Source organism: Choloepus didactylus, chromosome 8 (genome assembly GCF_015220235.1).
Source record: "Choloepus didactylus isolate mChoDid1 chromosome 8, mChoDid1.pri, whole genome shotgun sequence".
Lineage (NCBI taxonomy): Eukaryota > Metazoa > Chordata > Mammalia > Pilosa > Megalonychidae > Choloepus > Choloepus didactylus.
In genome coordinates this window covers 22,633,173-22,658,309 of record NC_051314.1, presented here as the reverse complement: position 1 = coordinate 22,658,309, position 25,137 = coordinate 22,633,173, and the positions used below count along the sequence as shown (strand labels likewise).

Here is a 25,137-nt window from a genome sequence, read left to right as displayed (position 1 = left end):
GCATCCTTGCTTTAAATTATCTTGTTACCCATGTATGATATCAAATCTGTAGTGTTTATCTTGATCATTTATTGAGCACCTGCTGAGTAACACTGCCCCTTGCAACTTATTTACATTATCTCATTGACTCTTCACAACATGCCTCCAAGGTTGATGTTTTCCTCTGCTTTCACAGGTAAAGAAACTAAGGCTCAGAAAGATGGTTTCTGTGCATGGCCACAGAGCTTGCCAGCTGCAAAGCTGGATTGGAGCACAGGGCTGCCCAACTATAAAATGAAGTATTTTTCCTCTGTGCCTCATTGTCCCATACTTCCTTTTTTTTTTTTTAATTCCCTTAAGAATAGAAACCATATATACTATGTTTAGACCCCTTAAAACTCCAGGGGATTTGAAATGAAAATTCCTTCTTGAATCTTTATTGTCTCCTTGTAAATATTCATTGTTTATGTTTTTACTATCTTTCGATCAGTTTATAACTGGTTATAATAGATCAGCTGGAGATGATATTTAGCAGATAATGGATATCTGCTAAAGTAAACACTCTTGATATCTGTAGAATACATTTGGAATGTGTACGTTTGACCTTCTACAAAAAGTGATCTTGCCAAATGGCAATTGGAATCTCAAACACATTTTGAGACTGTTTATCTTTTCTAGGATGTAAAATATATAACAATTAATAGATTTCACCCTAATTTCTGATAACCTCTCTAACCATTTTAATTCTAAAATTTTTAGACAAATATTTCATGTCCTGGACCTCATGAAAATGGACATGGTCAATTTTACAATTAGGAGTCTTAGACCGCATCTTCAGCGCCAGTTGGTGGATTATGAGCGAACCAAATTCCAGGAGATTTTAGAAGAAACTCCAGGTAAGTACAATATAATGTATGTTTATGTTGAAAGTGGGTGAAAATATATTTTTATGTTTGACATCTTAAGTAGTATCACTAAATAATTTTTGCCTCTCTGTTAAACATTTTTATACCTTCTAAAATTGACATCACAAACTTACAGCTGTTTACTCTGTGCCTGGAACTGTGCTAAGCATGATTCATTTTTTCATTAATTCAAAAAATATTTATTGAGCACATGCTGTGTGCCAGGAACTGTTTAGGAGCTGTGGATTCTGTAGTAAACAGAACAAAATAAAGTTGCTCTGCCCTTGGAACAGACATTCTAGTAGGCATGACAAATAGACAAACATATATTGTCATCTATAAGAATAAAATAAGGATAAACGGACAGGCAGTGATAGGGAAGTGGTGAAAGTAGGGGGCTGGGCTTTTCAGATACAGAGGGGCTAGAAAGGCCTCTCTAACAGGTAATATTTAAGCACAGTTCTTAAAGAACTGAGGGAGGGGGCATGTGAAAATCTGAGCAAAGAAGATTCTAGCCAAAAGGGAGCTGCAGGTGCAAAGGCACTGAAGCAGAAACTTGTTTGCAATGTTCAAAGTGCAGCTGGGGTTGGAAAAGCAAGGGGGTGAGTGGTAGGAGATGAGGCCGAGAGGTAGGCAAAGGCACGTCACATACAGTCTTGTTGGCAATTCAGAGGAATTTAAATTTCATTCTCAGTGTGATGGGAAGTCACTGGAGCATCTGATTTTCATTATTAAAGAATACTCTGGCTCTTGAGTAGGGAACAGGTTATACGAGAGCAAAGAGGGAAACAGGGAGAACAATTAGGTGGCAGCACAGTTCAGAAAAAAAATGATGGTGGCTTGGTTCAGGGTGGTAGTGGTGGAAGTAGTGAGAAACAATCAGATTCTGGATGTAATTTGAAGGTAAAGGAACAAGATTTGCTGACAGGTTGGATGAGGGGAGAAAGAGAGGAGTTGAGGATACCTCTAAGTTGTTTGCTCAAGGAATGGGGCAAATGGGGAACAGCAGGGGAAAGCAGGTTGGGTGATAATATGGATCAAAGGTTCATTTTTGGATATATGAACTTTGAGATCCTTGTTCGACATCAATGTGAAGATGTCAAGTAGGCAGCTGGATGTAAGAGACTAGAGTTAGGGGACTGCTAGGAACTGTAGACATAAATTTGGGAATCATAAGTGTAGTTATAGATTCTGAAGCCATGGGACTGGATAGTGCTAACACTTATAAAGTGCTTACTATGTTCTAAGCACTTTACCTGTATTAACTGATTTAATTTTTGTGACTACTTTAGAGTATTACACACAGACATACCATTTTACAGTACAGATGAAGTAGCAGGCACTGGGAGGATAAATCACTTGTCTCTGTGGCACAACTTGTAAGGTATAGAGCTGTGCCTCCCCCAAGCAGTCTGGCTCTACAGTATTACCTATGGAGTGTGTACTGAAGAGGACTGACTTGGGACTCTTGTATCTCAAGAGGTTCAGAAAAGGAGGAGGATCCAGCAATGGAGATTGTGAAGGTTCAGCTAGGGAGGTAGGAAGAAAGCCAGGAGAGGCTGGTGTCCTGAAAGACAGGAGAAGAAAGTGTTTGGAGAAGGAAGGCATGATCAGCTGTGACAAGTGCTGCTGAGCTTCAAGAAAGATGAAGGCCAAGGATTGACCATAGGATTTGCCTGCATGAGGATCGTTAGTAACACTGACGAGAGCAACTTCAGGGTACTGGCAGGCGTTAAAGTTAGACTGGAGGAGGGGGTCAAGGAAGAATGGGAATAGAGAAAGTATTACCTCATCTGATCCTCACAGTTACCCAGCGAGGTAGGTACTCTTACACTCTTCATTTCTCCAGTGACGAAAGCGAGATGCCAGATGTTGCCCCTGGGTTCCTCACTGACGAACCCCTGACGCTGGTCCCTGCACTCTAAGGCTGAGTTAGGTGATGTCCCCGCCCACCATCCCAGTGGACTGGGAATCTCTGTCAAAATGGGCAGAACTATAGCCTTATGTAAGCAGAGCAAATGGGTGCCACTTTCAGAGAAACTCCAGCAGGCTGGAGTACTTCCAAGGGTCAGGGCATCGATCATGGAGGGCCACACAAGGAACAGTCAGGGAAGCTGGACATGTTCTGCTTGACAATAGGGAGTCCCAGGTGGGCTGCAAGCACCCCCCTCCCCGCTTGCTAACAAATTGAAGGCTTTGTTTAGGCTCTATAGGGCAGACTAGGACCTGTGGGAGGAAGTAGCAGGCAGCAAGTTTTGACCTTCCTGGCAGTTGGAGCAGTTTTAATGGTGAAATGGGCTTCCCTATTACAAGCTAACATTTTAAAAACTTCTTGTTATGTGTCACACACTCTACATTAATTAGGTTTTTCAAGCCTCACAATAGCCCTATGAGGCTGGTGCTGTCAGCATTCCTTATGTACAAATGAGGAAAATGAGGTTAAGTGACTTGCCCTAGGTTACCTCTAGTACATGACAGACCTTGGCTAACCCAGATGTGCCTCTGCCGCAAAGCATGTGATGTACCCACTGTGCTAAGTTGCCCCTCTTCAAAGAAGGTATTGACTGTCTGTGAGGGATATTGCAGAGGGAACTCTGGCATTGGGGAGCAGATATGACTAGCTAATAGACTTCTAAGGATCCTTTTACAACAAAAATTTTATGACTTCAAGGCTATTTTGTTTTAGCTCTACAGGAAAAGAATTGAGGGAAGTAGACCCCCACATAGAACCTAAATCTGAAACCTGAATTATAATAACAATGTTCTTAGCAGCATTTTCCTGAAATTTAGGGGTTAGTTTCACTTGTGTGCCTGTGCATGTGTGTGTGTATACACATAAGTGCAAATGTGTCCATGTCTTAAATCAAGATAGCTTGGAATCTTCAGCAAATTCTTTAGTACAGGGTTTGATTAGTTTTGTTCATCTCAAATTATTTGTTTCTCTCCTTAAAACCCAGGCTTGGTGACCTGTAATTCATTTGTGTCTTTCACAAAGTCTTGATTTTTCTAGAGAGTTAAGAATAAAATAAATCTAGCTGTGCATTTTCCCAGCTCTAAATATGTTCCCAGAGAAACCAAGAGAGCAGGAAGCAGAGTGTATGTCAGCTGTTAATTATATCCTCTAGTCATCCTGCCCAAAGTCGGTCACCGTGTCCTAATATCAAAATAAGAGCCTCACACTGTCACACAGAAGGACAAAAGTGTTGTTGGATTTTTGCATGCATAAAATTTTTATAAAATAATTCTAAGAGAAGTACTTAGGACTTCTGATTTGACTCTGGGAAAATATTTTATTTTGCCTAAGGAGAGATTTTATGTAATTGCCTTATTTGAAATTCACGCAGAAAGCCTTAGGCAATAATTGTTTGTATGTACTAATCATCAACAAAGTAACCACAGTAGATCCAACAACTAAATTACCTGTGGAAAGGATAACAGATTACCCCTAGGTTCAGACCATAAGTAATTTTTAAGTTACCCATACAGAAAGAGTTTTATTTATTTATACAGTTATCTTATATCTGATAAAATATTTTCATGAACTTCATTTCATGTGATTCTTTCAACAATTCTGTAGAACTTAAATATTTTTTCAAAAATATATCAAGCTGCTTTATGATTATCTGTGCCTCGCACATAAGGCATTTGGGAAATATTTATGGAACATTTTAATGAAGGTGAAATTGATGCTTTGCAATGACTGGCTCAAAGTCAGAGTCTCACAGCTACTCTTAGTAGCTAGTTATGAAACTCTATGTAACTTCAGCCTGAGTTTCCTAAGTTTTATCTCAGATTCAGTGGCTTAGTTGGCCGCTTAGTGGGGCTGGGACTGGAAGCCAGGCCTAGTAGCTAGTTATGAAACTCTATGTAACTTCAGCCTGAGTTTCCTAAGTTTTATCTCAGATTCAGTGGCTTAGTTGGCCGCTTAGTGGGGCTGGGACTGGAAGCCAGGCCTCCCAAATCTAAGTCTGGATTAAACCAAGCTTCTGCTTGTGCTATTTTATTTTGGTTTTATTTCTTTATTGTCAACTGGGTTATAATATTGCAAACAATAGAAACTAATTCTTTTCACTTAGTGAAAAAGGATGTGAATTCAAAGTAGGGGGTAGTTCACAGAATTGAAGGAAAATTCTGGCCTTAGCAAGGCCAGAAATAAGGAGAGCATTTGGACTCTGGGTAGGAAAACCAAGGGAAAGCTTCTGGGCTCCATTTTCAGGAGGGTTAGTGTGTAATTCAAATGTGGGCCATCAGTGAGTGCTCTAGTGACCCTTCTTCAGAGCTCCGAGAAGGAGAGTGAGGGGCATATGACTCAGCTAGGTCCACCCCTGGCCAGGAAGGCCAGACCTCTAAATTGATACACAAAAGAAAACACAGAATGAGGGAGAAATAGTTTCTCAAAGAAAATCATTACCAAAAGAATGGGGTCAGGTGTTGTTAGGCAAAAAAGAGATGTCGTGCAGAAGGGGTCTATATTCTTTTAACTGAAAATTGGAGCACTTGGTATGAAAGTATTCACTCTCCAGAATTTTGAAAATTGGGGGGCCATCTAGAGCTTGCACAACTTCAGGGGGTCCCATTCATGTTATATTCTTAACCATTCTTGTTGTAGTCTGTGTAAGTGGTGCCTGCTCAGAATATCCGAGACAAGAACTGGCCTGGCCATCCCCAAAATCCAGCATGTAGAGTCATTGTCTTTTTTAGAGGTCACTCAGATTTCATGCTTAAAACTCCATATTAGAAGTCAGGAGAGATGGGAATAGTATCAAAGACTAAATTGTTCATACTAAACAGGCAGATTTCACAGAAAATTACCCTGACCTGAATCTTTGTAGCACTAAAGACCATAATCAATAGATTTTACATAGTGTAAATATTTATGTATGCTTAGTGTTTATAAAACTCTATGTAACTTCAGCCTGAGTTTCCTGAATTTTATCTTAGATTCAGCAGCTTAGTTGGCCACTTACAAAAATATATTCAGGTATACTGTACATATAGTTAAATGTATCCATTTTAAGTATATAGTTCTATGAATTTTGTCAAATAAATATGCCACGTAATTGTCACTTCAAACAAGGTATAAAACATTTCTGTCATTCCATGAAGTATTTTCATGCCCCTTTACAATCAACTTCTCCCTACGAAGGTAACCGCAGATATAATTTTATCACTGTAGATTAGTTTTGCCTATTTTAGAAGTTCATATTAAATGGAATCAAAATATAATTTCACTTTTCTGTCTAGCTTTGTTCACTCAATATACGTTTTTTGAGATTCATCCAAATTATCAGATTTGTCTTTTATGGCTTTTCATGATCTGTCTCTAAAATATTTGCATACCCCAAGGTCATGAAGATTTTTTTCCTTTGTTTCCTTCTAGAAGTTATTCAATTTTGTACTTTTAACTCTTACATTTAGCTCCATGACCTATTTCAAGGTAATATCTTTCAGAGTTTGTATTTTTCCTTACATATATCCAATTCCAGCATCATTTGTTGATGGACTCTTTATTCTTTTAAAATAATTACTTTATTAAGATATAATTGACATACTATAAAATTCACTTTTTTAAAGTGTAAATTTCAGTGGTTTTTTAGTATAGTCACCAGGTTATGCAACCATCACTAGTATCTAATTCCCGAACATTTTTAAGTCCCCAAGAAGAAACTCTGTACCTATTGGCAGTCACTTCCCATTCTCCCCTCCTTTCAGCCCCTGGAAGCCACTCATCTACTTTCTGTCTCTATGGATTTGTCTGTTCTGAACATTTCATATAAATGGAATTATACATATGTGGCCTTTTATGTCTGGCTTCTTTCACATACCATGTTTCAGGGTTCACCCATGTTGTAGCAAGTGTCAGTACTTTACTCCTCTTTATTGGACCCTTTATGCTATACCGTTGATCTACATATCTACTTTTATTCTTGATTACTGAAGCTAAGTCTTAAAATCAGGGAGTGTGAGTCCTCCAACTTTGTTCTTTTTCAAAATTGTTTTGGCTATTTTAGGTCGTATGAATATAAATTTTTTAATTAGCTTCTCAGATTCTGTAAAAAGCCTGTTGGGATGTTGATTGGGAGAATGTTGAATTTACATCTTAATAATATTGAGTCTTCCGATCTATGAACTTTGTATCTCCATTTAAATATTCTTTAATTTAACTCAGCAATGTCTTGTAGTTTTCAGCATACAGTCTTGCATTTATTTTGTTAAATTTATTCACATGTATTTTATGTTTTTGATGCTATTATAAAAGGTATGTTGTAAAATTTTTATTCTCTAGTATATAGAAATAGAATTTGTTTTTGAATATATTGACCTTGCATCCTGTGACCTTGCTTAATTCACATATTAATTCTAGTACGTTTTGGGGGATTCCTTAGAATTTTCTATATATACAATCATATTGCCTGTAAACACTGTTTCACTTCTTTCTAATCTGTGTATCTTTTATTTCTTGTTCTTATCTTATTGCGCTGGCTAGGACCTGCAGTCAAATGTTGAATAGAAGTCATGAGAGGGCATCTTTGCCTTTCTTCCAATTTTAGGCGGAGAATATTCATTGTTTGACCATTTAGTATGACATGAGCTATAGGTTTCTCATGAATATGTGTTGAATTTGGTTAAGTGTTTTTTCTGTATCTATTGAGTGATCATATGGTTTTCTCCTCCATTATGTAAATGTGGTGAATTACATTGTTTTTGTTTTTGTTTTTTTCAAATTTTAAACCAACCTTGCAGTCCTGGGATAAACTCCTCTTGGTCATGGTATATTATTTTTATCTTATTGTCTTGCTAATACTTTGTTAAGGATTTTTGCATCTATATTCATGAAAGATATTGCTCTGTAATATTCTTTTCTCATAACACTTTTGCCTGGTTGTGGTATCAGGGCAAAGTTGGTCTTATAAAATGAACTGGAAAAGTGTGCAGAGAACACCCTGTATCTTTTTACTTGATTTGAATGGACTGTGTATATAAGTGAACATTTTACTGGGAGATATTAGGGAAGGAGAGATAACTGTAGGCATAAAGGACCAAATCAATTTGTCAATCTGAAAGAGATTATTTGAGTCAGTCCTCGGGCCCACACTTACCGCTGGAGATGGTGAATTAAAATGGAGATGTATCAGGACTCTCCTGCCAACTATGGAGAACAGAAACTTCTTGAGCACCTTCCATATGACAGGTATCTGTGGGAAAACGTCTGGTTAGTTTCCAAAGCAGAATGGGTCTGCCAGGACAAACATTTCACACACCTAACAAATTGTGCTGTGAATTAAGTCAGGGAAAAGAGAATTTTTTTTAAAAAAATGATAAAGGTCATAGATAGGCTCTCAGGGATCTCACTAATGAGATGACAATAAGAAAGGCACATGAAATGTTTAAAGACAATAAAAAGAGAGAAGCTATTTTTCAGTTTGGCTGTATGAAAGAAATAACAGCCAGATCAAAAGTTCACAGGTGGGTGTTCTGAGACGGTAGGGATCAGGATGGATCCATATAATCAAGAAAGGCTTCCCAGAGGAAGAGGGATTTGGGCTGGTTCACTAAGGACTGGCAGGACTTGGATTTAGACAACCAAAGGTAGTTTCAGGGGATCAGGCAAACCTCACTGGAAGGAAATTGGGTGCGTGGATTGGTGGGGAAGGGAATTGGGGGGTGGCATTCTTGGGCCTCAACTGCTCCTGGGAAGTTCTTAGATAAATGCACCTATCATTCTGTACTGCCATTGCTCATTATTTTGTTTCTTTCCCCTACTTGAGTAGCATCTTGAGTGCAGAGACCTTGTTTGTTCATCAATGGATCCCCAGCACTTGGTACAGTATCTGGCACATAGTTGCTCATGAGTTATTGTTGAATAAATGAGCCAATGGAGAGGCTCTTACTGTTAATTTGAAAAATATAGGCTACAGGTGCCTCATGGGGTGACCTGGCTTTTGGAGCCATGTAACCAATCAATGTGATAGCTTGTGGAGGCGAAATCTCAGCAGATCCCCCTAAAGAAAAGCCGTTGGTCGGCTCTAAATGTGCCTTTTCTATTTTACCAAACTCAATTCTGATTACATGTTAGAACCACCTGGGGTGTTTAAACACAGACACCTGAGCCCCACCTCAGACTGATTAAATCAGAATCTCTGGGAGTGGTGCCCAGGATCGTTTTTTTCCCCCCCTTTTAAAAGCTCCCCAGGTGATTCTAAAATCAGCCAGGATTGAGAACCACTATGCCACACTGTTACTTTTGTTCTAGATAACTAAGTGGGCTTTTAAATGTGACAGCTGTAAATGACTAAGCTTGCAGTATAAATGCTTATTACTGCCACATTGTAATTATATCCATGATGATTTCCTCTCTCCATCCCTCCCTCCCTCTCGCTCGCTCTCTCTCTGTTGGATGTCTTTTAAATAAAAGACTGAAAGTCTTTACATCTTTATAAACAAAACTAGCAAACCAAGCGTAACATTTTTGACTGAGTAGTGAAATTCTAGTTTAAGTAGTGAAATTGCTGTAGTGTGACTGTAAACAGAGCTACTCATAAATTACCCCCAATCAAATGCTGAGTCTGAGGAAGAATTTCAGTGTAACTTTTTTTTTCTTTCCTCTTTCTGACTCTTTTTTTTTTTAAAAAATCTGCACCTGTGTCCTGTCTGCATTTCTTAGCAATAACCACCTTATAAATTCTATCAAATGCATAACTTTATAAGAAATATGGCATAAAAAGCAACTGGTTTCTAGTAGGAAATCATGGAACTGGGTCTAAACTAGAATAAAGTGAATTTTGTCCTAAGGCAGACAGCCCAGTAGTGAAATCTTGCCTCCAAACTTTAATCTTTCTAGAATAGACTTTAGTATGTCAAATTTTATTTGTGATGTGAGACATTTTATTCACAATTGGAAGAAATACCTGTGAACAAAAGTAAATATTAATTACGATCTAAGGCAACAGTTCTCATATGGAGATGATTTACCCCCAGGGGCCATTTGACAATGCTGGAGACATTTTTGGTGTCCCGGCTGTGTGGGAGTGTACTACTGGCATGTAGTGGGTACAGAACAAGGATGCTGCTAAACATCCTACAGTGCATGGGTCAGCCGGCACAATTATCTAGTCCAAAATGTCAATAGTGCCGAAATTGGGACACCCTGTTGTTGTCAGTAAAGAATGGGAATGAATCCATATCTTAATGGCCCCAAGAAATATCTTCATGCTCCAGGAGATTTGGGCTTCAATAAACAAGGAAATCTTGTGGCAGCTGGGCCCTCAGGATTGTTTCTTGTTTGGAAGCAGTCTCATTTCAGCTGGTCATGGCCGATGGTCGGGCCTCCCTCCTCTCGCCCCCTTTCCATTATTGGGAGCGGGCTTTTTGTGAAGCATTTGCAGAGGCATCTTTTGGAGCATTTCTGTGGTTTTGTTGTTTCTCAACAGAAATTCTAATTTTTAGGTACCCCCTAATAATAAAAAGAACAACAATAACAATAATATTTAAGGTCCTTATGCTTAGAAATGAAATAAATTCAAATATAAAACCTAATTTCCATTTATGCATATATTTAATGCAGAAGAGTTGAACTTGATAAATAAACTTGTTTTAAAGTGAAAGAACAACCTAACTGAACATTATCACACATTCTTTAACATTAAATTAAGTATGAGATCCGAGTTCGGTGATTTCCTCCCTTCCTTCTCCCATCTTCCCTTCTGGAATAGCCCTTGCCAAATACTAGTGTTCATTTTGGGTAAACTAGATTTGCAATTTCTGTATACTTTCTAGGTGCAACTTCTTTAAAACAGTGGATTTTCTTTAAGATCTGCTGAGCTTATACTCCCTTAAGCTAGCACACTGACTGGGTCCTTTTTTTTTTTTTTTTAAAGCCAGGTTCTTTAAAATGCCAGTCTTAACTCACTGTTCAGCCTACCTGCTCTTTTCATGTCATGGGACCACTCTCCGAGGCACCTTAAAACAATAACGTAGCTGTGGTGTGGCAGATAGAAAACCTAACTAGGACCTCCTAAATTAAATACAAATGGAGACAATAACCCCCCTTTTACAATGTGTTTTTAAGGAGTTGAGTTAATATAATACTTGCTAACACTTTTTGCATTTCCTGTGTGCCAGGAGTGGTTCTAAATGTTTTACATGTATTAATTTGCTGTGTACTCACAACAACTGCTGGAAGGTATTATTATTACCTCCAATTTACAGACGAGGAAACTGAGGAGACATTGAGTAACTTGCCCAAGGCATACAACTAGCGAGTAGTTAAAGCTGGACATGATGTTGACGCTGCCTGGCTCGGAGGTCACACTCCCAATCACTGCACCATACCGTGTGTGTTTGCCAGGTTATAACACGAGTTCTTAGTCACAGGTTGGATGCACTTCATTCAGATTCATTCATCTGTAAAGCAAATTTGACTTCACAGTCAAGTTGCTTCCCTATTTCCTGTATTGCTTACTAAACTCTACTGTAGAACAATCTGTTGCTGATCAGACTTTCTGCACTGCAAGTTGCATATACTTTCTTGTCAAATAAATTTCAAGGAATAAATGGAAAGTACTTCTCTGCCTGCTTATATTGGGTTTTGTTTGACAGATAATTTTAGAAATGGGCACTGGCTTGGATGCCATCTGCTAAATTTTTCAGGAATTTTGTGGGCTTATAAACAAGACCAATTTTATATAAACTTACAATTAAATAAACCTACAATTAAATAAGTTATATTAAAACAAAGATAAAACTCTAGAGAACAGTCTGGCAGTTTCTTATAAAGTTAAACATATGCTTAGCATATAATCTAGCAATCGCAGTCCTAAGTAATTACCGCAGAGAAATATGAACTTACATTCATATAAAAGCCTATACACAAATGTTCATAGCAGCTTTATCTGTAATAAAAACTAGAAACAACCCATATGTCTTTCAACAGTGAGTCAATAAACTGTGGTATATCCATACCATAGAATACTACTTAGCAATAAAGAGGAACAGACTATTGATATATATGGCAACTTAGATGAATCTCAAGGGCATTATGCTGTGTGAAGAAAAAGCCAGTATCATAGGGTTACATGGTATATGATTCCACTTATATAACATATTCAAAGAGACAAAATTATAGTGACGGATAATACATCAGTGGTTGCCAGGGGTAGGTGTTGGGGTGAGGGTGTGACTATGAAGGGGTGGTACAGGGGAGTTTTTATTATGGTAATGAAATAGTTTAGTATCCTGATTGTGGTGATGTTTATGTGAATCTATATGTGTAATAAAATTTCATAGAACTATACACCACCACCTCCCAAAAAAAGATTACAATCTAAAAACTCATGAAATCTTAATAAAGTCTGCAGCTGAGTTAATAGTATTGTATCAGTATCAGTTTCCTGATTTTGACAATGTTCTATGGTTTGGGGAGGTATTATCATTGGGAGAAGCTGGAGGAAGGACACACAGGAACTCTGTACTATTTTTCATGAGTCTTAAACTATTTAAAAATAAGTTATAAAAAAGCCCCTCAAAATAAGAATGGACTGAAAACATGGGACAACATGGATATATCTCAAAAACATTATGCTGTGCACTGTATGAGTCCATTTATATGAAGTTCTAGAGGCAAAACTAATCCATGATGATAGAAGCCAAAAAGTAGTTGGGGGTATAAATTGATTGGAAAGGGAGACAAGGGAACTTTCTGGGGTGATAGTAATGGTCTATGTCTTGTTTTGGGTGGTAATTGTACAGGTGTATTTAATGGTCAAAACTTACCAAACTTAAGAAATGAGCATTTTATTGTGTGAAATTATTAAATCTCTATAAAAACATGTACAATGAAAACAAAACAGAAAAAAAAGCAAAGGTAAATAAATGCCCCAAACTCATCATTTCCTTATTAATTTACTATTACCCAGGGTCTTGAGATTTATGTCTGTTGTATCTGTATGATGGAAACACTGTGTGGCAGGAGGCTACCAGGTATATCCTCCTAGCTCAGCATTTGGTGACTTTCCTCCCACTTGCCCAGCATTTTTTACAAATGAGAAAATCAAAAGTTCAGGAGAGAGGTGAGGTCTGGAGATTTAGATTTGGGAGCCTTTTGGGGTATGGATGGAATTGGAAATCATGGAAATAAATAAGATGGTCCAAATTGAGATTGAAGAATAACAAATCAAGGCAGACTGGACAGAGCCCTAAGAAACATCGACATTTAAGGACCTGGCAGAGGAAGAGGATCCCAGATGTGAGACAGAGAAGGACAGCTAGAAGAAAATAGGAGAGAGTGGAGTCACAGAAACCAAGAAAAGGAAGAGTTTCAAAGGAGATGTACTCAGAGGGTCAGGTGCTACAGAGATGTTAAAAAAAAATAAAAAAGTTTATTAGATTGGACAGCCAAGAAGGAGATTGGTGGTGGCCTTAGAAAGGTCAGGGAAAGGATTTATTTCAGGGCCCCTCTAGCCTGTTTTTCATATCATGGCAGATGGCACAATCATCCATTTAGCTTTCCAAGTTGGAAATCTGAGAGTCATCTTAGAATCCTTCTTTCTGATTTCCTAGTCTAGGTGATCACTAAGACTTTGGATGATCTGCCAAAATATTTCTCACTTCTACCTCACCCCCCTCCCCTACATCCATTGCCTTCGTTCATTCACTTTCTTGCCTGGACAACTGCAGCAACCTCCTGTCCTCCAACCAATCCAGTCCTCCTTTCAGAGTGGTTTTCTAACCTACTTATCTGGTCATCTCACTTCCATGTTGAAAAACATTATGCAAAGGTTCCATTCCCCATAGCTGGTGTTTGTAACCATGTATCCATGAATCTGGTAAGATAAAATGAAAATTGTTTGTGACCATGTGCATGCAAACCTCTTGAGAGAGGCATAGCTGTAATCAGAAACTCTGAGTAGTCCAGAACACAAAAACATTTAATAATGTCTTTAATCAAAATACCTTCTCTGGCCAAAACACAAAGCCATTCATGAGCCGGGTCCCATCTCCCCATCTGCTCCACCTGCTACTGCCCCTTGTACCTTATGGACCAGCAAAACAACTTTGCTTGTAGCATCTAGAATGTGTCATATTCTCGAACTTTTCAGGGTCTTTGTATGGATGATTCCTTTTGCCTGGAATGCCAGCCCTTTCCTCTCTCTGCTTTTTACCTTCAAGTGTCACTTTCCTGGACAACCTCTGCTCCCTGCACTCCCACTGGGCCTACTTATATTCGTTGTGTTCTGTTATAATTGCTATACCATACGTGTCTGTCTCCCTCCGGACTACAGGCTTCTTGAGGGGTGTAGCTATGTCATTTCATTCGTGTGTGCCCAGCACCTAACATGGCATCTCTCCTGTAGAATGAACAAATGAAGCGATCAATAGGACAAATATGTGGACCTTTCACTTTTAGGTGCTCTTGATCAAACTACAGAATGGATAAAAGAATCTGTGAATGAAGAATTACTTTCTCTTTCTGAGACCGCTTTAACTCCTGGGGCTGAAAGTAGTTCCAAACCAAGTCTGAGCCCTACATTGGTGCTAAATAACAGTTACTTGAAACTATTACAGTGGGATTACCAGAAAAAAGAATTACCAGAGGTGAGTGATTTTTTTTTTCTTCCCCCAAGTCTTCCAATATCTTAATTCTTAAATTCTGTGAATCAATTGGTCTCTCTGTTGCATGTAGTTAATGACTTTACTGAAATCAGATAAAAATGGGAGTTTGGATATAACATTGTTTATTTTACATTTTCATGGTATTGAGCTTCCCTTTCTATTTTTACATCTTAAATAAATATGCTAGACACTCATGACAGATGGAGCACGTCTTCAGGAACTGACAGAAAAACTGAATCAATTGAAAATTATTGCCTGCCTGTCCCTAATTACCAACAACATGGTGGGTGCTATTACAGAAGGCCTACCTGAGCTTGCAAACAGGTTAAAAAGGATTTCAGCTGTTCTACTTGAAGGCATGAACAAAGAGTAAGTTCCTAATGTTTGTATGTGCTCCTCCTTTTATTAAGGCTCTACATGTGTTTCAGAAAATATGAATAATCGTGGACATCTGGATGTGATATTCAGGACAGTACTTTAGAGAAGCTTTTTTATACCTTTTTTTCCTAGAATTTCTTTTAATATCTCTGAATGCTTAAGTGTCCTTTCATAGGAAGGGAGAGGTCTCTCCCATGACAAGTGCCAGGGTGAGTGCAGTGTTACCATTTATGATGGGTGTAAGCTAGAGCTCTTCTTTGACAAAAAAAAAAAACAAAATAAAACAAAACAAACAAACAAATCCTAAAATGGAAACCCACTGAGTTTGATCGTTAGAATGCTCTATCAAAGAGGGCTTTCCAAGTTAAATTGTTCTGACTCCATCATTTTTCTGCAGTGAAATCCTTTCTTTACTAGCTTCACAGATCCAGCCTGCTTCTGAAGTCTTTAAAAGTGATGGCATCTCTGTCATTCAGAGATGTTACACAAGTCCAGTGAAGGTTTTGTTTTTGCTAAATTCATTTCCCAGTATCATACCTTCATTGAATAGTAGAATCCCATTTAGATTTTGCATTTAGATCATCCTATTGGAAATCCTGTCCCAGGTGGAAAATTCCTGATTTTTGTCAATGGCCAGATGTTTCCACGGGTTTTATACAGGTCAGCTCCTCCTGCTAGTTCCCCTTTCCGGTGTTTTTGGGGGCATGTCCTCTTTACTCCTGTCACTGTGGGGACATGCACCCATCTCCCCCTCCCCACTCATTACTAGAGTGCACATAAATAACTTGATAGAATCCTAGAATATTAAGTGACAGAAGGAGCCCAAGTAGTTACAGAGTCCAAGGTTCTTATTTTGAAAGGAAGCTCAGAGGGAGAAAAGGGTTCGCCTTGGGCCGCACAGCACAAAAAGGGCAAACCAAGGCCTGAGCCCTCTTCCGACTCTCTCTCTCGAGGCTAACCTACAGGCTCATTTATTTCACATCCAGTACCATGGCCTACAGTGAAAAGAAACCTTCTTGGATTTTGCTGCCAGCCTTACCTTAGTATTTTCCCACACTGAAACCATTACTTTCCAGAAACATTTATTTAATACGCCTTTAATGAACACTCAGTGCTGCTTAATTATAAATAGGAAACATACAGCAAAGCGGCTTTCAGGTCAATTCTGCTACCGAATTGCTATATATGCTTAAACAAATTCCTGAATCACTCTGACCCTAATTTCCTTCTTTTGTAGAAAGAGCATAATATTTGTACCTACCGTGGAGTTGTTAGAACTTACGATAATTTCTGTGAAGCACTTAGCACAGGTATCTAGCATATACTAAGTGCTCGATAAACATGAGCTATTAGTAACTATCAGTTGTTAGAGCATCTGCTTTTTAGTTGTTCTGCCTATCTGGTGGTTTTATTGTTTTGTTTAATTTTTTCTCCTGTGTTAGGAAATGAATACAGTCAATTTTCAGTTGTCCTCATTATGGATGGTTTAGATGATAGCATTCATAATATTAAACAGCAGGTAATCCAGATAGTCAGAAAACCAAGATGTCATTTATATTTGGTTGGGTAAATTATTTTTAAAACTAGCAAGAGTTTACCTTCTTTATTGTGAATAGGAAACCATGGCTTATGCTGAAATTAATTTTTCCTTTAGTGTAAGAACTCACTGATAAAAAGCAAGAGGAAATAGGGCAGTACCTTTCAATGGATAAAAAATCAGTAGGCTAAAATTTTGCCACAGATAATCCACCCTTGTAAGACAGGTCCTGTGTGGATTTGGGACAAATTCCAGTCAAGGCAGGACACCAAGGATTTATTTATTATTGCTGTGAATGATCATAATGGTGATAAATAGTTTTTGTCTTTTTCTTCTTCTCATTAAGCATTTATTATGTGCCTAACAATCTAAGAGCTAATATAGTGGCATAGCAAGTGGAATGTCAGAATTTGCTAAGTGGTAGTCAGGATTGGAACCCAGGATAACATGGCACCACAGTTCATGCTCTAACTCTCTGCATGGCAAAGCCTCCTTTCATTGGGCTCTTCTCTCATCCTTTACTTCCCATTTTGCATAGTTATCTTAAAGACTCTCTCTGTATAAATCATTTCCCAATAGTGTGACACCAACAGTTCCCCTTTCTAAAATACCTCTTTTTCCTTACCTATTAAATAACCCACCCCTAATTGCTTTTTGCTATTTCCTGGACTTTCTGTTTGGGATTGTTTATCAGTTACTTGAAAGCAATAATGGAAGGGAGCTTCTTATCCTTGGTTGTGATGAATAAAGGGTACTAGGAAAATTGTCTTTATAGAATTGTCTTCTGAAAATCTTCCTGTCTTGTTTTTGATGGGTATTATAGATTTGCTACTCAGGCACAGATTAATAACTTGATTCTACCACAATTTTGGAAATTGAAAAAATTTTGGAAACTGAAAAAATCCATGAATGAATTCACTCAGACCAAGGGGTTTGTTTTAAGAAGTGAATAGGTATTTTCTTTCCCTTTCTAAAAGCCCTATATATAAATAGGGTTTCACACTTCTTTTCAGGGACCACATTTTTCTGCCTCTGCTTTCCTATTTAAACTCTACCTAAACCACTGAGTAGTTTTAAGCATTTGAAAATCTGCAATGTATGAGAATTGGTGGTTGGGAGTTTTTATTTTCTTAATTCATACTAATAGAAGTGATTATTATCTGTATAAAAGAAAATTGGTAGACATTTGAAACAAGTATATATACATATATTATTTAAAACCTGATGAACAAAAACTGTCCCTAATGGAAACTTGTTTTATGTTTTATTGTAGGACATTTAACTTGAAGGAAGTCCTGAATTCGATTGGTGTTCAGACTTGTGTTGAGGTTAACAAGACCCTAATGGAAAGAGGTTTATCCACATTAAATGCTGAGGTTCAAGCTAATCTTGTAGGTCAGTTTTCAGGCATCGAAGAGGAGGATAATCCTATCTCATGCTTGATTGGTGGGTCCTCATGTTTTTATTGGTTTCTGCTTCATTTCCAATTTGCTTTTACTTGCTGGTTTTGTCTAATGTTAAATGTCAGTTAAATTTTAATCTTAAACATATTACCTGCCTCCTTTGGAGGATAAATATTGAAAATTTGAAGAATTTCAAAGGTCTGGGACTCATTGTTTCTGTGTATACGTAGTGGAGTTGTGGCATGTTTCAGGGGCCTTCAATCTTACTATTCAACTAACAAGTTGTATGAAAAAATAACATAATGCTGCCAGTAATGTTTTAACATTCTAAATCGATAGCATATAAACAAAACAATTCAAACCAGCTGGCAGTATACCCACAGAAAGTACATACTGGTTCTGCTGTGAGCAAGCCTAAGGGAGCTGAGCTCCTTTCCTAATCAATCTTAAAGAGACAAAGAGTTAAAAACCTGTGAAACTGGGAGGCATAATGAGTAGGCTTTTTTGTACTTTTTTGGAAGAATATCAGTTTCAAACTGTGTTGGTGAATTGGGGGAATGGAAAATGTATCAGCTAGGACTTTTTCTGTTACCAGTGACAGAGAATCTAAGCTTCGAAAGTAGCGTAAGCAAAAACTGATTTCACATTCTCGTATAACTGAAAAGACCAAGAGTAGGGCTGGCTGCTGGTACAGGCTAGTCAGAGCTCCACAGCTCAATCTGCATCACCAGAACTAGTTTCCCATCTTCCATCTCTGAGCTTTGCCTTCCACTGGGCTGGCTTCCTTCACAGGCAGACTCTTCCCTCATGATAGCAAGATGACTTCACCTCCAGCCTGCATCTTTCCGTGCTTGAGTCAAGTGAAAAACAAGTAGTCTGCCTCCCCTTTTGCTGAAACAACAACCCCAGAATTGAGTCTCTGGCTCCAGCTGGGCTGACTTTAGATCATGTCCCATTCTTGATTCAGTCATGATGGCCAAAGGGGAAGGAATTTAAGCCTGAGACGTGTTCTATTCCTGGAGCCAGGGTGGAGTCAGGTTTACCCGTAACAACTGTGCAGAGCGTAAGGAAAAGATGGTTTTCCCCAAACAAAATCAGGATATTGTGGCCATAAGGTGGAAAGGGTGGTGTGTGGCAACAAGCAAATGTCTCCTACAGACAGTGAGGAATAAAGATTAGAAAGAAGGAAAAAAGTAAGTTTTCAAAATATAATGTTAACTGCCCTAAGAATGCAAATACATTTTATTTATATTGTATTTGTATTTGAGGCTTTCGAGTGGTTTCAGTTCTTCTTAACCTGGGGACTTGGAATGCTGGGGAATCCAGACCACACAGGGGACAAGTAGCTCAGGTCTGGATCCTGCCCCAAAAGAGTTGTACAGCACTGTGGGCCGCAAGAGGGATTGCTGCTGAGAGGTAGCAGATGATAACAGTAACAGACACGATTTAACCACAGCCCTTCCCTGTATAACATTTCTTTATGTGCTGACATGCATCTGTTCTCACAGCATGTGGTCTGCAGCTGGACAGCCACACTCCCAGTTCATACCTGGGTGATTAGGTTCCTGAAAGGAAGGGGGGTAAATGGATATGAGACATTACCTAACAGTCTCTGCCACATGCTATATCCCCACTAGCATGAAGTCAGGGTACATGTTTCTGCACTGCTATATCCTTGTGTCGTGTGGGGCCCCTCGATGACATTAAATATTTGTGGAGTGGGTGAATCCCCATTTCACAGGAGAGGCATCTGAGATGTAGAGAGGTTACATAACCCTTGCCCAAGGTCACACAACCAGCTGGAACTGAACTGGGATTCTTACCTAGCCCGTCTGACTCCAGAGCTCATAGGCTGAACTGCTCTGATTGGCACTGCAGTCAGAGCTGGAGCCCTGCCGCTTGTTGGCAAGGTAGCCAGAGAGTCAGAGTGTACCCTGCACCCTTGCTTTAGATAAAGGAAGTACTCACAGTGTCAGAAGGGAAAGGAAAGCTGGGGGCCAGAACATGCCCCACCCCAAGGTGGCCTGTTAAAATCTGGTAAAGCAACTTTTGTCCACCCTACTCTCTCTAGGCCAATTTTCCTGTCCTTTTGCAAATTGAAAGCAGCCTTTTTTTAAACCTCATTCGAAGTATTGTTGCCCTAGCAACCTTGAGTGACTCACTTCAGCGGCTCCCCTTCAACCCTGGAAGCCAAGAGCACGCCTTTGGCAGGGAACCCATTTGGCTTTTCCTAACTAACAAACGCTTTTGTCACTTTAGTCTTGGCCTAAAATCTGACTTGTCTGCAGAGGAGACAAAACCACTTGGCGTAATAACAATCTTGAAAGGGTTTCATTCTTTAAACAGTCTTGTGGGAAAGAGCTTGGACCATGTCTGTGATGAAAATAGACCTAGGCCCAAGAGAGTCAAGCATCCAGTCTAAAGAGAAATTTGGTGCAGAGTTAACTCTTAATTGTCTGCCTGGAGAGATCCCTGGGACATAAGAAGGGCTCAACCAGTGTTAGCCATGGTTTTCCACCACTGTACAGGTACCACAATCTGCCTTCTGTTGTTCTTAGTTGATGTGCTATTAATTTACCAACAGGACTATAATTCCACTTTACTCTTAGCCTTTTAAAAAGAGAATTAGAAAGGGAGTTTTCTCTCAAACCAATTTTTCTCAAGTGTGTACCAAAACTGGGTAAAAATTATTTATGGATTACCAGCTTTATAGATTTTTTGCATGCCTATAACCATCTATTTTTTAAAAATTAATTTTCAATTGTACAGGAGTCATTTCTCCTTGTTGAAAAATTACAGACGAGGCTCAAGTCGTCTTTAACTACCTTCTTCAACCTCCACTTCCTTCCAACTTTTCATTGCTTTAAGTATGGTGTTTATCTTTTTAGACCTTTTTCATTCCATTTTTACTTAAATTCATTCAGTATTTATGATGTGCTTGCCACAGGCCAGACCAGGGATATAAAGATAAAAAAGACATAGTCTTCACCCTTGGAGAGTTCACTGTGTAGGAAGGAAGATAGACACCTTCTGAAGTAACAATGATGTGGTGTGATAGTGTGTTAACAGATGTCAGGGGGAGTCACAGAATGGAGGTAACTTTAGGCCTGGCATTGAAGAATGCATTGGACTTTGGACAGAAATGAAGTGAGATGGAAGGGCTTTCCAGTAAGAAGAAACAATTCTAAGGCATGAGCATAGGACAGATGTCTCTGTGTTTGGGGAACTTTGAGTTCTAGGTCAAGTTCAGCTGGAACACATGATTGTGTGGAGAAATAATTGAAGAAGAAGGCTCCATTAATATTGTTGTCTGACTTCAGTGGAGTGTCTTCTCCTTAGCAATCTTTATTTGTGAGTTTTATATTTTCAAAAGCAAGCAAAAGTCCTTGGGCTATAGCAGGTCTAGTTTGTCCAGTACTATTTGTCCAATACCCTTGCAGCCTAATTATTTATGCATTTGCAAGCCTTTGTACATAGTCTCAAAAGCATGCAAATGCATAAATAATTAAGCATTTGAAGGAATGAAGGAATGAAGGGTGGGAAAGCAGACTGGAGTGCTTGTTGGGGCAGCCATTCCTCAGTGCCTCCTGATTGTTGGTCATGTGTGGGTGACCAGATAATTTATTCTCCAAACCAGGACATTTTGAACATGCTTTTTAAATTATGCCAGAAAAACAGGCATAAACTGGGGCTGTCCTGGAAAAACGTGGACATGTGCTCACCCTTGCCATTTGGTCATTTGGACCCCAAGTTTGCCAGATCTCTAAATTTTTCAAGAGGAAGTAGAAATTCAGATTTTTATGTGAAATCCCCTGGTTTTAAGTGACTTCTATTTTTAAAACCACTATGTTAGCCAAATTAGCTTTACCATACACGACTTACAAACTCAGCTTTAATGTATGCAACTACAATTACGGATGTTCAGTATTGACTTTTTTGTAAAATTTCCTGTCCACCCCCTAGAGAGTTCTACATTCTTTATCAGTTAGTTATTGTTGCATAACAAACCACTCTAAAGTGCTATAACTTAAAAAAAAAAAAACATTTATAATTACTCACAAGTCTGGGGGACAAATGGGTAGTTCTTTTGGTCTTGCTGGACTAACTTATGTATTTATGGTCAGCTATGGCTTGAGTAGGTAGCTCTGCTGATCTTGGCTGGGCTCCATCATGTGTTTGGGAGTTGGTTGGCTATAGGGTGGTCTAAGATGGCTTCGGATGGAACACCTGGTCTTCCCTCCACACAGATGCTCATCCTCTAGCAGCCCCCAGCTTGTTCACATGGCTGTGGCAGGTAGAGAGAGCCGATGAGGGTAATACCTCTTGAAGCTGAGGCTTGGAACTGACATGTGGGCACTTCCACCACATTCTGTGTTGGCCAAAGCAAGTCCTAAGGCGATCCAGATTCAAGGGTTGGGGTAATGACTTCAGCCCTTGATGGAAGGAACCGCAAACCACCCTCTAAATGGCATGGATACAGAAAGGGGTGAAGAATTTGGAGCATTACTGTAATCAACCTACCACAATTACTCATTCTCATTTTTAAAAACTATGTATTTTAATAATAGAACAAATAAAAATACCTTTTTTTCCCCTTCAGATAAACGAATCCAGATGTACATGAAAAGCCTACTTTGTCTTCCAAGCCCTCAAAAATGCATGCCTCCCATACCAGGAGGCCTTGCTGTCATTCAGCAGGAGCTAGAAGTGCTGGGATCTCAATATGCAAACATTGTGAATCTCAACAAACAAGTTTATGGACCATTTTATGCCAATATACTTCGAAAGCTGCTCTTCAATGAGGAAGCCATGGGGAAGGCAGAAGCTTCATTTCCTACAAATTAAAGAGAAACTGACATTGAATAAGAGAATTGGAAATCTAGCACTTGGGTACCCCATCCCTTCCCATCGACAGCATTACAGATGCGGCACATTCTCAGTACTGTCTGTCCGAGGTGCAGTGTTAGCCTGAATCTGTGTAACTCCAGTTATATTAGCATTAGAGAAGACATTCACATTATATAAACCCTACTTGTACATCATTTTCATGTTCAAAAGAGACATTTTTAATGAACAGCCTGCAATTTGTAATTAATTATAAATGTGTTCTTGTAAATGTTTTCTAAAGCATTTATATTTGATTTCTTCATTCAGTCCTCAAGGAGTTGAATTTCCTGACTTGTCACCATCAAATCTAATGTATTTTTAACTTTGGTACAACTTCTTAAAGGGTTGTAGGTTGTAAGAATAACCAAGGGGATGGACATTCTGAATCAATGATGTGAAGTAAGCATAATTGTATTTGAAATGTACAATGACATTTTATTAATGTGTACTAGAAACTTACCTATTAAGTCCTTAGATTCCACAAGTGTACCAAATTACCTTTTATAACACCAGTTGTCAGTATTTGTTTAAAATTTAAATATATTAAGTACATTTTAAAGCTATAAACAAATTTTAGGTAAGACCTCCCTTGTTTGTTTAAACAAATCCCTTCTAAAATTTTATTCTAGAAATTGGTTTCTTCATGCAACTTAACCTGCTCCTGGAGAGAAACAATTTTTGCACAAGTATTTAAGTGAATGTCCTTGCATTTCTCAGGCTATTAATAAAATTTATATAAGATTTTAATATTTTTATGTAAGGCAGAACTAGAATTGGTTTACTTGTAAGAAGCAGCAGGAAAGTTAACAAGAAAACGAGATGTCTCGAGTGAAGTTCACATCTGGAAAAAGAAACAGTTGAACTCTGGATTTCTTAAGCATATAGCTTAACCAGCAAATGCCTTTTGTACTGATTAAATTCTTATCCCTTTGCGACCACAATGCTTTTCTAAGTGTCATTATCTTGCCAAGCTTGAGCAGTAATTCAGGCTTTGCAAAGCTGGGTGCTAGTTATTGAGTTTTAAGAAACCTGCTTGTCTTGGAATTATGTACTACTTTTGAAATGTTAAGGGAAGCAGTATAGTTTGGATGTACTCAATCTGGAAAGTACTTTATTTGCATAAAATATATTTTTATTGTTTTGCTTTCTAAGGACTCATTGAACCTTAGTAACTGAGGGTAGGGGACAAGGTTTAGGAAGTAAAAAAATGTTCCTTTCTTCTCCAACTTCTTTTCCTTACCACTACCTCCACTATTATGGTGTTGCTTAATTATTTTATAAAGTTCTAGGAAATGATTGTGTGAATAAATTATCTCCAATCTTTACATTTGGAGGACTCTGCCAAAATTTGAGGAAATTCTGAATGTCATTTCTTTTTCTCACAGCAACCAATGCCTAAATCAGCCATTCTTTCTATTTACGAAGCTGTGTAAATGGAATCTTATTGAAAAGCACATCATTGGTCTTATCCAGGTTTTTTCTCTTCCAATATTTCTGTTATATCCATATTTTCCTATGCTTAGAGAACATAAGGTGCTGGAGACTTTTGCTTTCATTTTCTCTTAAGCTGTAGTAAAGTATGTTTTCAACTGTGCTCACTTTGGGGCATTGGAAGTAGGAAGGGTCTGATAATAGGCAGGTAATACATAGCATGATTTTTTTCTTGTATACTTAACAGGAAGACCAGGTGGTGCATTTTTTCATTTTCAGATTGGAATCTAGCTGGTATTCTTATATATATTTGTCTATGCTGCACTTGCCAGCAGAAAAACAATGTGCAAATATTTTTAAATGTATTTAAAATGAAGGGCATTCTGTATTTTGTTTTGTTTTGCTTTTTAAGTGGCAAAATAAATCTGAACATCTCAAGTCTGGACTTAGGCAACTACATTTATTAAGATTTTTTTAGTCCTATCCCTTAGCATGTTTATTTGGTTTTTACTTAAATGTTTACTTCTACTTTTGAGCATTTCTTAACATTGTCTTGTTTTGTAATAAAAATTTTATTAAACATCATACACACATTTTCATTCTTATACTGCTAAAACATGTTTTGTGTGCACTAGTTAAATTTTAAATCATTAAAGATTATTTCAAGATGGCCAGTGTTTCCTTGTTGTCTAAACCACCTTTAGGTAACTCAGGGCTGGAATAGTGGACAATCTTCATTGTAGTTGCTCTAGAATGATTCTTCTGCAAATTGTTAGAGCCTTACAGACATCATTATGTTCAGTAGGTCAGTCAGTCAACAAACACCAATTTAGAATCTACCAAGTACCAAGTAGTATCCTAGGTGTTGTGAAACATAGATGATTAGTCAGTTACTGTCCTCAAGAAGGGTGACAGTAATGAGAAGTGAAACAAGAAAGGTACAAACAGTTATTGTATGCCATGTTAAACTTTGGATTTCTGTCCTGAAAGGGATAAAGAATCATTG

The 25,137-nt window shown here is 38.3% G+C and overlaps 1 protein-coding gene across 5 annotated transcripts in view; it reads left to right on the top strand.

Annotated features, from left to right (window-relative positions):
* TCP11L2 (t-complex 11 like 2) overlaps nucleotides 1-24,569 on the top strand; it is a 44,849-nt gene extending 20,280 nt beyond the window's left edge. For 3 of the 5 annotated variants that reach the window (XM_037845642.1, XM_037845640.1, XM_037845643.1), the window contains exons 6-10: nucleotides 739-875; nucleotides 14,290-14,477; nucleotides 14,683-14,864; nucleotides 17,684-17,856; nucleotides 22,414-22,658. In XM_037845642.1, coding sequence (XP_037701570.1) covers nucleotides 739-875; nucleotides 14,290-14,477; nucleotides 14,683-14,864; nucleotides 17,684-17,856; nucleotides 22,414-22,658 — 925 coding nt within the window. Of the gene's footprint in view, nucleotides 1-738; nucleotides 876-14,289; nucleotides 14,478-14,682; nucleotides 14,865-17,683; nucleotides 17,857-22,413 lie in introns of all 5 variants that reach the window. The other 2 variants (XM_037845644.1, XM_037845641.1) reach the window with 1 other exon arrangement.
* The last annotated feature ends 568 nt before the right edge of the window (nucleotides 24,570-25,137 follow it).